We start from the raw sequence: 13,613 nt of genomic DNA on the forward strand, positions 1-13,613 counted from the left end.
GTTAGATTAATCATTCTACTGTGGCTATGTGAGTTAGCTGAATCATTCTAGCTATGTGAGTTAGATGAATCATTCTAGCTATGTGAGTTAACTGAATCATTCTAGCTATGTGAGTTAGATGAATCATTCTAGCTATGTGAGTTAGCTGAATCATTCTAGCTATGTGAATTAGATTAATCATTCTACTGTAGCTACGTGAGTTAGCTAAATCATTCTAGCTATGTGAATTAGATTAATCATTCTAGCTATGTGAATTAGATTAATCATTCTACTGTAGCTATGTGAGTTAGCTGAATCATTCCAGCTATGTGAATTAGATTAATCATTCTAGCTATGCGAGTTAGATGAATCCGTTTCATATCTTGACATGAATGTGACATTAATATCTAATATCTCATATATTGGCAGGTAGCCTAGTGGTTAGAGCGTCCCCGAGCTGACAATGTAAAAATCTGTCGTTCTGCCCCTGAACAGGCAGTTAACCCACTGTTCCTAGGCTGTCATTGTAAATAATAATTTGTTCGTAACTGACTTGCCTGGTTAAATAAATAAAAACATGATACAACACATTTAAAAAATAAAAATAATCTCTCCATTTGACTAAAAACAAATATTTGATCTGGTTTGATGCCAGCTAGATCAATATAATTCCAAACTTTGTGTGATTGAAAGAAAACAAAGTTACCTAAAATCATGTATCTCCCATCTATAATTTACAATGAAAACATGTTTGTGTTGTTGGTAAGACAGAATATATAGTCTATAAGTAAGAATGTATATACTGTATATACTGTATACATGGATGTGTTGTCTGAAGTCACAACATAGTCTATGAATGCCTTTATAACAGTTGCACAATGATGACCACAAAGTCATTGAGATCAATGGGAGTATGACTTCAGAGAGAAGCACCTGAAAGCCTATTGGCTATTTCTTTCTTTCATTTGTATATGTTTTAAACCTTTATTTAACTAGACAAGTCAGTTAAGAAATTTACAATGACGGCTAGAAATTTACAATGACGGCTAACCAAAAGGCCTCCTGTGGGGACGGGTGTCATGTTTGTCATTTATTATCATGTCTTGTCCCTGTGCTCCCCATGCTATTCGTTTCCCTCTGCTGGTCTTATTTGGTTCTTTCCCTCCTATCCCTCTCTCTCCCCCTCCCTCTCTCACTCTCTCGCTCTCTCTTCTCTCTATCGTTCCGTTCCTGCTCCCAGCTGTTCCTATTCCCCTAATCATCATTTAGTCTTCCCACACCTGTTCCCGATCCTTTCCCCTGATTAGAGTCCCTATTTATTCCTTTGTGATCCGTTCCTGTGCCGTCGGTTCCTTATATTGTATTCACCATGCTGTGATTGCGTTTCGCCCTGTCCTGTCGTGTTTTTGCCGTGATTGTGTATCACCCTGTCCTGTCGTGTTTTGTGCCTTCATCAGACGCTGCGTGTGAGCAGGTGTCTCAGTCGACTACGGCCTGCGCCTAGCGACCTGCAGTCTGTGGCCGCTTCTCCAGTTGTTTTCCCCTCTACAAATCTAGAGGATGTCAGTTATTCCGTTTTGAACATTATTAAACTCTGTTTCTGTTAAGTCGCTTTTGGGTCCTCTTTTACCTGCATGACAGAAGGAACCGACCAAGGAATGGACCCAGCGACTTCAGACGCGTTACACTGCCGTCGAGTTCCAAGGAGCCATGCTCGGCAGACACGAGCAGGAATTGTCTGCTGCTCGCCATGCCGTGGAGAACCTGGCCGCTCAGGTTTCCGACCTCTCTGGACAGTTCCAGAGTCACGTCTCGTGCCACCTGTTACTCCCTGGCCTGCCGAGCCTCCAGAACCCAGGGTTAATAACCCACCTTGCTACTCCGGGCAGCCCACTGAGTGCCGCTCCTTTCTCACGCAGTGTGAGATTGTGTTCTCTCTCCAACCCCACACATACTCTAGAGAGAGAGCTCGGGTTGCTTACGTCATTTCACTCCTTACTGGCCGGGCTCGAGAATGGGGCACAGCTATCTGGGAGGCAAGGGCTGATTGCTCTAACAGATTCCAGAACTTTAAAGAGGAGATGATTCGGGTTTTTGACCGTTCAGTTTTTGGTGAGGAGGCTTCTAGGGCCCTGGCTTCCTTATGCCAAGGTGAACGGTCCATAACGGATTATTCCATTGAGTTTCGCACTCTTGCTGCCTCTAGTGAGTGGAACGAGCGTTTTCTGGAGGGACTCCACGCAGCGGTTAAGGATGAGATTCTCTCCCGGGAGGTTCCTTCAGATGTGGACTCTTTGATTGCTCTCGCCATCCGCATAGAACGACGGGTAGATCTTCGTCACCGGGCTCGTGGAAGAGAGCTCGCATCACGGTGTTTCCCTGCTATCGCAACCATCTCCCTCCTCTGGCTTTGAGACTGAGCCCATGCAGCTGGGAGGGATTCGCATCTCGAATAAGGAGAGGGAACGGAGGATCACCAACCGCCTGTGCCTCTATTGCGGAGTTGCTGGACATTTTGTTAATTCATGTCCAGTAAGAGGCCAGAGCCCATCAGTAAGCGGAGGGCTACTGGTGAGCGCTACTACTCAGTCCTCTTCATCTAGATCTTGTACTACTATGTCGGTCCATCTACGCTGGACCGGTTCGGGTGCTACATGCAGTGCCTTGATTGACTCTGGGGCTGAGGGTTGTTTCATGGACGAAGCATGGGTTCGGAAACATAACATTCCTTTCAGACCGTTAGACAAGCCTACGCCCATGTTTGCCTTAGATGGTAGTCATCTTCCCAGTATCAAATTTGAGACACTACCTTTAACTCTCACAGTATCTGGTAACCACAGTGAGACTATTTCTTTTTTGATTTTCCGTTCACCGTTTACACCTGTTGTTTTGGGTCATCCCTGGCTAGTATGTCATAATCCTTCTATTAATTGGTCTAGTAATTCTATCCTATCCTGGAACGTTTCTTGTCATGTGAAGTGTTTAATGTCTGCCATCCCTCCCGTTTCTTCTCTCCCTACTTCTCAGGAGGAACCTGGCGATTTGACAGGAGTGCCGGAGGAATATCATGATCTGCGCACGGTCTTCAGTCGGTCCCGAGCCAACTCCCTTCCTCCTCACCGGTCGTATGATTGTAGTATTGATCTCCTTCCAGGGACCACGCCTCCTCGAGGTAGACTATACTCTCTGTCGGCTCCCGAACGTAAGGCTCTCGAGGATTATTTGTCTGTGTCTCTTGACGCCGGTACCATAGTGCCTTCTTCTTCTCCGGCCGGGGCGGGGTTCTTTTTGTTAAGAAGAAGGACGGTACTCTGCGCCCCTGCGTGATTATCGAGGGCTGAATGACATAACGGTTAAGAATCGTTACTTATGTCATCAGCCTTCGAGATTCTGCAGGGAGCCAGGTGCTTTACTAAGTTGGACCTTCTAACGCTTACCATCTCGTGCGCATCAGAGAGGGGGACGAGTGGAAAACGGCGTTTAACACTCCGTTAGGGCATTTTGAGTACCGGGTTCTGCCGTTCGGTCTCGCCAATGCGCCAGCTGTTTTTCAGGCATTAGTTAATGATGTTCTGAGAGACATGCTGAACATTTTTGTTTTTGTCTATCTTGACGATATCCTGATTTTTTCTCCGTCACTCGAGATTCATGTTCAGCACGTTCGACGTGTTAAGAGAAACGTAAAGGCTGAGAAGTGCTCTTTTCATGTCTCCTCCGTTACTTTTCTCGGTTCCGTTATTTCCGCTGAAGGCATTCAGATGGATTCCGCTAAAAGCTGTCAGTGATCAAAATAATTTCTCGGCGTTTCATTTGAGTTGCTGCCCCTCTCACAGCTCTTACTTCTGTCAAGACGTGTTTTAAGTGGTCCGGTTCCGCCCAGGAGCTTTTGATCTTCTAAAAGAACGTTTTACGTCCGCTCCTATCCTCGTTACTCCTGACGTCACTAGACAATTTATTGTCGAGGTTGACGCTTCAGAGGTAGGCGTGGGAGCCATTCTATCCCAGCGCTTCCAGTCTGACGATAAGGTTCATCCTTGCGCTTATTTTTCTCATCGCCTGTCGCCATCTGAGCGCAACTATGATGTGGGTAACCGTGAACTGCTGCCAAAGGCGAAAACAGTGGTTGGAGGGGCGACCGTTCCTTTTGTCGTTTGGACAGACCATAAGAACCTTGAGTACATCCGTTCTGCCAAACGACTTAATGCCCTCAAGCTCGTTGGGCGTTGTTTTTCGCTCGTTTAGTTTGTGATTTTTACCGTCCGGGTAGCAAGAACACCAAGCCTGATGCCTTATGTCTGTTTAGTTCTTCTGTGGCTTCTACTGATCTCAGGATTCTTCCTTATGGGCGTGTTGTCGGGTTGACAGTCTGGGGAATTGAAAGACAGGTTAAGCAAGCACTCACGCACACTGCGTCGCCGCGCGCTTGTCCTAGTAACCTCCTTTTCGTTCCTGTTTCCACTCGTCTGGCTGTTCTTCAGTGGGCTCACTCTGCCAAGTTAGCTGGTCATCCCGGTGTTCGAGGCACTCTTGCGTCTGTCGCCAGCGCTTTTGGTGGCCGACTCAGGAGCGTGACACAACTGCGTGTTCAGACTGCGCGCAGAAGAAGTCTGGTAATTTTTTTCTGCTTCTGCTCCTGGTCTTGCTGGGTCTCAGTCTGTTCCCTGCCATCGCATCTCTCCTGTTCTTGTCCCTGCCCTTGCTGTGTCTCAGTCTGTCCCTAGTTCTCAATAGTACCCTAGTTTCCCTTTTTATCGTTTTTCACGGTCCTGAGGAGAGGAGTTGGGTTCTTTCTCACGTGCTGGACCGTTTGATCTATGATTTCCTCCGTTGCTGCCAGTGTTCCTCCTCGAGAGCGCCAGGAGGCGCTCGGTGAGTGGGGGGTACTGTCATGTTTGTCATTTATTATCATGTCTTGTCCCTGTGCTCCCCATGCTATTCGTTTCCCTCTGCTGGTCTTATTTGGTTCTTTCCCTCCTATCCCTCTCTCTCCCCCTCCCTCTCTCATTTGCTCTCTCTTCTCTCTATCGTTCCGTTCCTGCTCCCAGCTGTTCCTATTTAATCATCATTTAGTCTTCCCACACCTGTTCCCGATCCTTTCCCCTGATTAGAGTCCCTATTTATTCCTTTGTGATCCGTTCCTGTGCCGTCGGTTCCTTATATTGTATTCACCATGCTGTGATTGCGTTTCGCCCTGTCCTGTCGTGTTTTTGCCGTGATTGTGTATCACCCTGTCCTGTCGTGTTTTGTGCCTTCATCAGACGCTGCGTGTGAGCAGGTGTCTCAGTCGACTACGGCCTGCGCCTATGCGACCTGCAGTCTGTGGCCGCTCTCCAGTTGTTTTCCCCTCTACAAATCTAGAGGATGTCAGTTATTCCGTTTTGAACATTATTAAACTCTGTTTCTGTTAAGTCGCTTTTGGGTCCTCTTTTACCTGCATGACAACGGGGGCTGGGATTAGAAATACAAAATAAATGAAATAAAGATTTTAGGACAAAACAGACATCATCACGACAAGAGAGACAACAGAACACTACATAAAGAGAGACCTAAAGACAACAACATTGCATTGCACCAACACATGACAACACAGCAAAGTAGCAACACAACATGACAACGACAACATGGTAGCAACACAACATGGTGGCAGCACAAAACATGGTACAAACATTATTGGGCACAGACAACAGCACAAAGGACAAGACGGTAGAGACAACAATACATCACGCAAAGCAGCCACAACTGTCAGTATGAGTGTCCATTATTGAGTCTATGAATGAAGAGATTTGAGATAAAACTGCCCAGTTTTATAAGCTACAAGATTAGACTCAGCAGGGACTGGACCCGGAGTGACCTCTCCTATCTGACCCCTCCCATACGAACCCCTCCCATTTGACCCCTCCTTTAGCCACACAGTCGAAGGGTCACCAGGTGGTGGGTAGCTTACACACTCCAGTCTAATCTTACCTGTCCACACACACACACTCCAGTCGAATCTTACCTGTCCACACACACACAGACACACACGCACACGCATACACACACAGTACCTGTCCAGCAGAGGTACTACACACTCTGAACTCTACATGGTTATCCAGTGGGTGTTACAAAATAACTTCACGTATGGTGAAACAGACAGATATCTCATATCTTTACATTTTAGTCATTTAGCCTATTAGGTAAGGCTGATATGAGGGATGAGAACCATGGTTTTTAAGTAAGGCTTTGGTCTTTGGTAACTGGGACGTGAAGCCACATTTTTCCGTGGGCGGAGAGCTGAGCTGCAGCTACAGCAGAGTCCAGCCTCACAGTTAAACCCTGTCATCAATATTTCACAAGCAACTCCTCAGAAATGTGAAGCTGTCATCTTGTCAAGCATTCATTACCAGCCACTACCGTAGCAATGTTACTGCTATGCTAGAGTCATTACCAGCCACTACCGTAGCAATGTTACTGCTATGCTAGAGTCATTACCAGCCACTACCGTAGCAATGTTACTGCTATGCTAGAGATTCATTACCAACCACTGCCGCAGCAATGTTACTGCTATGCTAGAGTCATTACCAGCCACTACCGTAGCAATGTTACTGCTATGCTAGAGTCATTACCAGCCACTACCGTAGCAATGTTACTGCTATGCTAGAGATTCATTACCAACCACTACCGCAGCAATGTTACTGCTATGCTAGAGATTCATTACCAGCCACAACAGGGCTCCGGGCAGCAGAGCGGAAATGGAGGAAAACTCGCCTCCCTGCGGACCTGGCATCCTTTCGCTCCCTCCTCTCTACATTTTCCTCTTCTGTCTCTGCTGCTAATGCCACTTTCTACCACTCTAAATTTCAAGCTTCTGCCTCTAACCCTAGGAAGCTCTTTGCCACCTTCTCCTCCCTCCTGAATCCTCCTCCCCCTCCCCCCCCTCCTCCCTCTCTGCAGATGACTTCGTCAACCATTTTGAAAAGAAGGTCGACGACATCCGATCCTCGTTTGCTAAGTCAAACGACACCGCTGGTTCTGCTCACACGGCCCTACCCTGTGCTCTGACCTCTTTCTCCCCTCTCTCTCCAGATGAAATCTCGCGTCTTGTGACGGCCGGCCGCCCAACAACCTGCCCGCTTGACCCTATCCCCTCCTCTCTTCTCCAGACCATTTCCGGAGACCTTCTCCCTTACCTCACCTCGCTCATCAACTCATCCCTGACCGCTGGCTACGTCCCTTCCGTCTTCAAGAGAGCGAGAGTTGCACCCCTTCTGAAAAAACCTACACTCGATCCCTCCGATGTCAACAACTACAGACCAGTATCCCTTCTTTCTTTTCTCTCCAAAACTCTTGAACGTGCCGTCCTTGGCCAGCTCTCCCGCTATCTCTCTCTGAATGACCTTCTTGATCCAAATCAGTCAGGTTTCAAGACTAGTCATTCAACTGAGACTGCTCTTCTCTGTATCACGGAGGCGCTCCGCACCGCTAAAGCTAACTCTCTCTCCTCTGCTCTCATCCTTCTAGACCTATCTGCTGCCTTCGATACTGTGAACCATCAGATCCTCCTCTCCACCCTCTCCGAGTTGGGCATCTCCGGCGCGGCCCACGCTTGGATTGCGTCCTACCTGACAGGTCGCTCCTACCAGGTGGCGTGGCGAGAATCTGTCTCCTCACCACGCGCTCTCACCACTGGTGTCCCCCAGGGCTCTGTTCTAGGCCCTCTCCTATTCTCGCTATACACCAAGTCACTTGGCTCTGTCATAACCTCACATGGTCTCTCCTATCATTGCTATGCAGACGACACACAATTAATCTTCTCCTTTCCCCCTTCTGATGACCAGGTTGCGAATCGCATCTCTGCATGTCTGGCAGACATATCAGTGTGGATGACGGATCACCACCTCAAGCTGAACCTCGGCAAGACGGAGCTGCTCTTCCTCCCGGGGAAGGACTGCCCGTTCCATGATCTCGCCATCACGGTTGACAACTCCATTGTGTCCTCCTCCCAGAGCGCTAAGAACCTTGGCGTGATCCTGGACAACACCCTGTCGTTCTCAACTAACATCAAGGCGGTGGCCCGTTCCTGTAGGTTCATGCTCTACAACATCCGCAGAGTACGACCCTAAGTACGACTCTAAGTACGCTGCGCCTTGGTCCATTCATTCAGACGAGCGTGACACTAATACCAAAACACTGAGTGACTAGAACACGAATACCACACAATTGAGAGCTAAGAACACTAATACCACAAAACTGAGAGCTAAGAACACTAAAACCAAAACACTGAGAGCTAAGAACACTAATACCAAAACACTGAGAGCCTAGAACACTAATACCAAAACACTGAGAGCCTAGAACACTAATACCAAAACACTGAGAGCTAAGAACACTAATACCAAAACACTGAGAGCTAAGAACACTAAAACCAAAACACTGAGAGCTAAGAACACTAATACCAAAACACTGAGAGCCTAGAACACTCATACCAAAACACTGAGAACATTAATACCCCGTTAAAACCATTGAGAGCTACCAAAACACTGAGAACACTAATACCAAAACACTGAGAGCTAAGAACACTAATACCAAAACACTGAGAACTAAGAACACTAATACCAAAACACTGAGAGCTAAGAACACTAATACCAAAACACAGAGAGCTAAAAACACTAATACCAAAACGCTGAGAACACTAATAGCAAAACACTGAGAGCTAAGAACACTAATACCAAAACACTGAGAACACTAATACCAAAACACTGAGAACACTAATACCAAAACACTGAGAACTAAGAACACTAATACCAAAACTCTGAGAACACTAATACCAAAACACTGAGAGATAAGAACACGAATACCAAAACGCTGAGAACACTAATACCAAAAACGGAGAACTAAGAAAACTAATACCAAAACACTGAGAACTAAGAACACTAATACCAAAACACTGAGAACTAAGAACACTAATATAAAAACACTGAGAACACTAATACCAAAACACTGAGAACTAAGAACACTAATACCAAAACATTGAGAACTAAGAACACTAATACCAAAACACTGAGAGCTAAGAACACTAATACCAAAACACTGAGAATAGTAATACCAAAACACTGAGAACACTAATACCAAAACACTGAGAACACTAATACCAAAACACTGAGAACTAAGAACACTAACACCAAAACGCTGAGAACACTAATCCAAAAACACTAAGAACACTAATACCAAAACACTGAGAGCTAAAAACACTAATACCAAAACACTGAGAACACTAATACCAAAACACTGAGAACTAAGAACACTAATACCAAAACACTGAGAGATAAGAACACTAATACCAAAACACTTAGAACTAAGAACACTAATACCAAAACACTGAGAGATAAGAACACGAATACCAAAACACTTAGAACTAAGAACACTAATACCAAAACCCTAATGCGCCCCATTTTTATTTCCAGAGGTGTTAATCATTACAATGACATCTTGCATGTTGTATGTTCAAACATATATTAATTATTATAAATGCATCATCAGCCTGTCATCTATTCAATAAATAATTTAAATTCGGTGCAAACTTCCTTGCTTATGTCTGCTGCTAGCAGTGAAAACAAGCAACTGTTTGTCGTGTTGCAGATAAGCAGCTTATTAGGTTTTTATAAATGTTTTTCATAAGGGCTAACAAGGCCATCTCCATGGGATACATTTGATTAGAATAGACAGAGAGTGGATTCTACTTGTCTCCGGGTATTGACAATGGGGTATTGACAATGAGAGTATCGCTGCAACCAACAGCAATCACAGAAAGTGAACGTGAATCGAATCAATAAGCTGTGTGCATCCCAAATGGCACCCTATTCCCTATGGGCCCTGGTCAAAAGTAGTGCATTAAGTAGGGAGTAGGGTGCCTTTTGGGATTAAGCCGTTGTGTCCAGGAGTAGTGAGGAAAGTGAAGGGGCAGCTCTCCATTGATGCACAATTCTCAGTTAGCCACTGCTTGTTACTATTTACAGGTCTGACTACTACATACAGGGCATTTGGAAAGAATTTAGACCCCTTGACATTTTCCACATTTTGCTAAGTTACAGCCTTATTCTAAAATGGATTAAATAAATATTTCCTCATCAATCTATAAACAATACCCCATAATGACAAACCAAAAACTGTTTTTTTTAAATGATAATTTAAAAACAGAAATACCTTATTGACATAAGTATTCAGACCCTTTGCTATGAGACTCGAAATTGAGCTCAGGTGCATCCTGTTTCCATTGATCATCCTTGAGATGTTTCAACAACTTGATGGGAGTCCACCTGTGGTAAATTCAATTGATTGGACATGATTTGGAAAGGCACACACCTGTCTATATAAGGTCCCACAGTTGACAGTGCATGTCAGAGCAAAAACCAAGCCATAAGGTTGAAGGAATTGTCCATAGAGCTCAGAGACAGGGTTGTGTCAAGGCACAGATCTCGGAAAGTGTACCAACAAATTTCTGCTCGGCTTAACTGAGCAATCAGGGGAGAATAGCCTTGGTCAGGGAGGTAACCAAGAACTCGATGGTCACTCTGAGAGAGAGCTCCTGAGTGCCTCTGTGGAGATGGGAGAACAGTCCAGAAGGACAACCATCTCTGTAGCACTCCACCAATCAGGCCTTTATCATAGAATAGACAGACAGAAGCCACTCCTCAGTAAAAGGCACATAACTAGGAATTTGCCAAAAGGCACCCAAAGGACTCTCGGACAATGAGAAACAAGATTTTCTGGTACCATCCCTACGGTGAAGCATGGTGGTGGGGATGTTTTTCAGAGGCAGGGACTGGGAGACTAGTCAGGATCAAGGAAAAGATAAATGGCGCAAAGTACAGAGAGATCCTTGATGAAAACCTGCTCCAGAGCGTTCAAGACCTCAGACTGGGGCGAAGGTTCACCTTCCAACAGGACAATGACTCTAAGCACATAGCGAAGACAACGTAGGAATGGCTTCAGGTCAAGTCTCAGAATGTCCTTGAGTGGCCCAGCCAGAGCCCGGACCTGAACCCGATCGAACATCACTGGAGAGACCTGGAAATAGCTTTGCAGCAACGCTCCCCATTCAACCTGACAGAGCTTGAGAGGATTTGCAGCGAAGAATGGGAGAAACTCCCCAAATACAGGTGTGCCAAGCTTGTAGCGTCAAACCCAAGAAGACTCAAGGCTGTAATCCCTGCCAAAGATGCTTCAGTGAAGGGTCTGAATACTTATGTAAATGTATTTTTACAGTTTTAAAAACATTTTTTTATACATTTGCAGAAAAATCTAAAAAACTGTTTTTGCTTTGTCATTATGAGGTATTGTGGTAGCTTTTTTTAGAATAAGGCTGTAATGTAACAAAATGTGGAAAAAGTCAAGGGTCCTGAATACTTTCAGAATGCACCGCAACCTAAAGCAGTGAATTTAATGTACTAACGTCTGATTCGAGGTAAGACATTGGACATGTATGGAGACAATGGAGGAGAATATGATTAGAAATGGATCAGTATTGGTCTCAATATCAACACTAGCAGACCACTTAGTATCAAACAATCTACTCAGCGCAAAGCAAATTTAGAAACCGGAATGGCCAACGACGTCTGTCATACACACCTGTGACTAAGAACCTGCAGGCACCCGCCCCGGCCTCATTGGTCACTTCACAGGTATACTCCCCGTAGCCTTCCCTGTTGAGGGCTCTGACGTGGTAGTCAGTCTCGTCGCGCTGATCCAACTGGCCCATGGTCAGCAGCCGGGTGCCCAGCTTCCACTCGTACTTGAGCACCTTGGAAGGGTGGGCCCGCAGCATGCGGCAGTTGAGGGTGAAGGCGCGACCCAAACCCTGGCGGATCTCTGTGAACAGTGGCTCCACCGCCGGCGGATCTATGGAGAGGAAGACAGAAGGCCATAGTCAGACAGGCAGGGAGGGAGACAAAGGCTGGATCCCAAATCAATCACTATCCCTTATACTATATCAGTCAGGCACAGAGTAGCAATGGACCTGTCCTAAAATAACCCCTAGCCCCTATGGATATCTGATTTTGGTAGGTGCAAACAATATGGTAATTGCTTCCCCATATTGTTTACACCTATCAACTCCTCTCAGATCTACAGGAGTGCCTCGGGAGTAGGGGTGTATAGAGGACTAGCAGTCGATTTGGAATTCAGCAAAACTGTCCTCCACACACAGGCAGCATCCCAAGCCTTGCTCCGTACGTCAACCCAAACAAAATCCATTCCTCTGCATCCAGAAGTTCCCCACTCACGGGACTTTAAAGTTCCCTTATTTATCCAGCCTTTACATTATCTACTGCAGTAATTATTCCTAACGCATCAGTAATGAGATGCGTGGCTTTATCAATTATCCGCTACGACTTTACTGGAAAGTAATCTAAACACAGCTCTAAAATGTTCCTGTCGCTCTTTGGCACACCTAGCAAACCTGGTTACGCCGCGGGAGTCAGAGTCCAGTATATGGGCGAAACAGGCTACAGGCTAACATGAGAAGGCTAACATGAAAAGGCTAACATGAAAAGGCTAACATGAAAAGGCTAACATGAAAAGGCTAACATGAAAAGGCTAACATGAAAAGGCTAACATGAGAAGGCTAACATGCTAACATGAAAAGGCTAACATAAAAAGGCTAACATAAAAAGGCTAACATAGGAACTCAGAAGTCACAAGTCTAGGGTACCAGAGCTTATTGTCTGCAGCTTAACAACCTTTGACTGACTGGCATTCAACTACTTTGAATTAGTTGTTGTATTGTTGTTTTACGCAAGGCTCTTTAGCGGGAGATATTTTGAGGGCCTCTGAGATATTTTTCCTGTTTCATGTCTAATTTTGAGAACTCTCAGAGGAACTGTCCTCTATTAACTCGACTGAGCTTCCTGCTTGAATACACAGAATGGCTGGTTGAATCCATAGGGACCGTCTTCCGCTCTGAGAAAAACGAGCGTGATTCACAGAATTTCTGAGTGGCACCATACGAGATAATGCTCCAGAAACACTTAAAAGAAACATTTCTCCGGAATTGCAAATATACTTAATCTTATGGATACCTAGAAAGTAGTCTGTAGAGCCTGAAGGTCAGTGACCCAAGACGTTTGTTTCCAGCTTAGCAACAGCATATTAGAGTGCAAAGACGTGGAAGTGGTAGGATCCCTGTTAGCATGCTTACAGCCCACCTAGCACCTAACCACCACTATCCACAATGAGGCTTCAGGCAAGCCTCCCTTAGGCCACGGTCTGAAACTTAATATTACTACACCTAAATGAACAAACTTCGAAATGTTCTAGTCACATACAATACGCGTGGAATTTTGTAGCTAAATTACTGTCCTCTGACAAGCCTATACAATTCAAACATCCTCAACAATGCAAAATGCAACTGGCTCCAGAGAATAACATAACATGACATTTAAATCCATACAAGGAAATGAACTTTAGAACAACAAAGCTTAGTATTTTCCTCCTGAAAGTCACCAACATTACACTTTTAGAATGAAATGGTACTATCTAGAGCCTAAAAGGGTAACCTAAAAAAGACTGTCCTCACAGGAGAACCCTTTGTAGAATCCTTTTTGGTACTAAGTAGAACCCTTTGGGTTCCATGTAGAAGCGTTTCCACAGAGGTTTCTACA

The 13,613-nt window shown here is 45.3% G+C and overlaps 1 protein-coding gene across 1 annotated transcript in view; it reads right to left on the minus strand.

The window, feature by feature from the left end:
• Nucleotides 1-13,613, minus strand: part of mdga2a (MAM domain containing glycosylphosphatidylinositol anchor 2a) — a 205,828-nt gene that overhangs the window by 50,047 nt on the left and 142,168 nt on the right. The window contains exon 9 of the mRNA XM_046309248.1: nucleotides 11,584-11,853. Within this exon, the coding sequence (XP_046165204.1) occupies nucleotides 11,584-11,853 (270 nt within the window). The remainder of the gene's footprint in view (nucleotides 1-11,583; nucleotides 11,854-13,613) is intronic.

The sequence above is a fragment of the Oncorhynchus gorbuscha genome, linkage group LG17 (genome assembly GCF_021184085.1).
Source record: "Oncorhynchus gorbuscha isolate QuinsamMale2020 ecotype Even-year linkage group LG17, OgorEven_v1.0, whole genome shotgun sequence".
Lineage (NCBI taxonomy): Eukaryota > Metazoa > Chordata > Actinopteri > Salmoniformes > Salmonidae > Oncorhynchus > Oncorhynchus gorbuscha.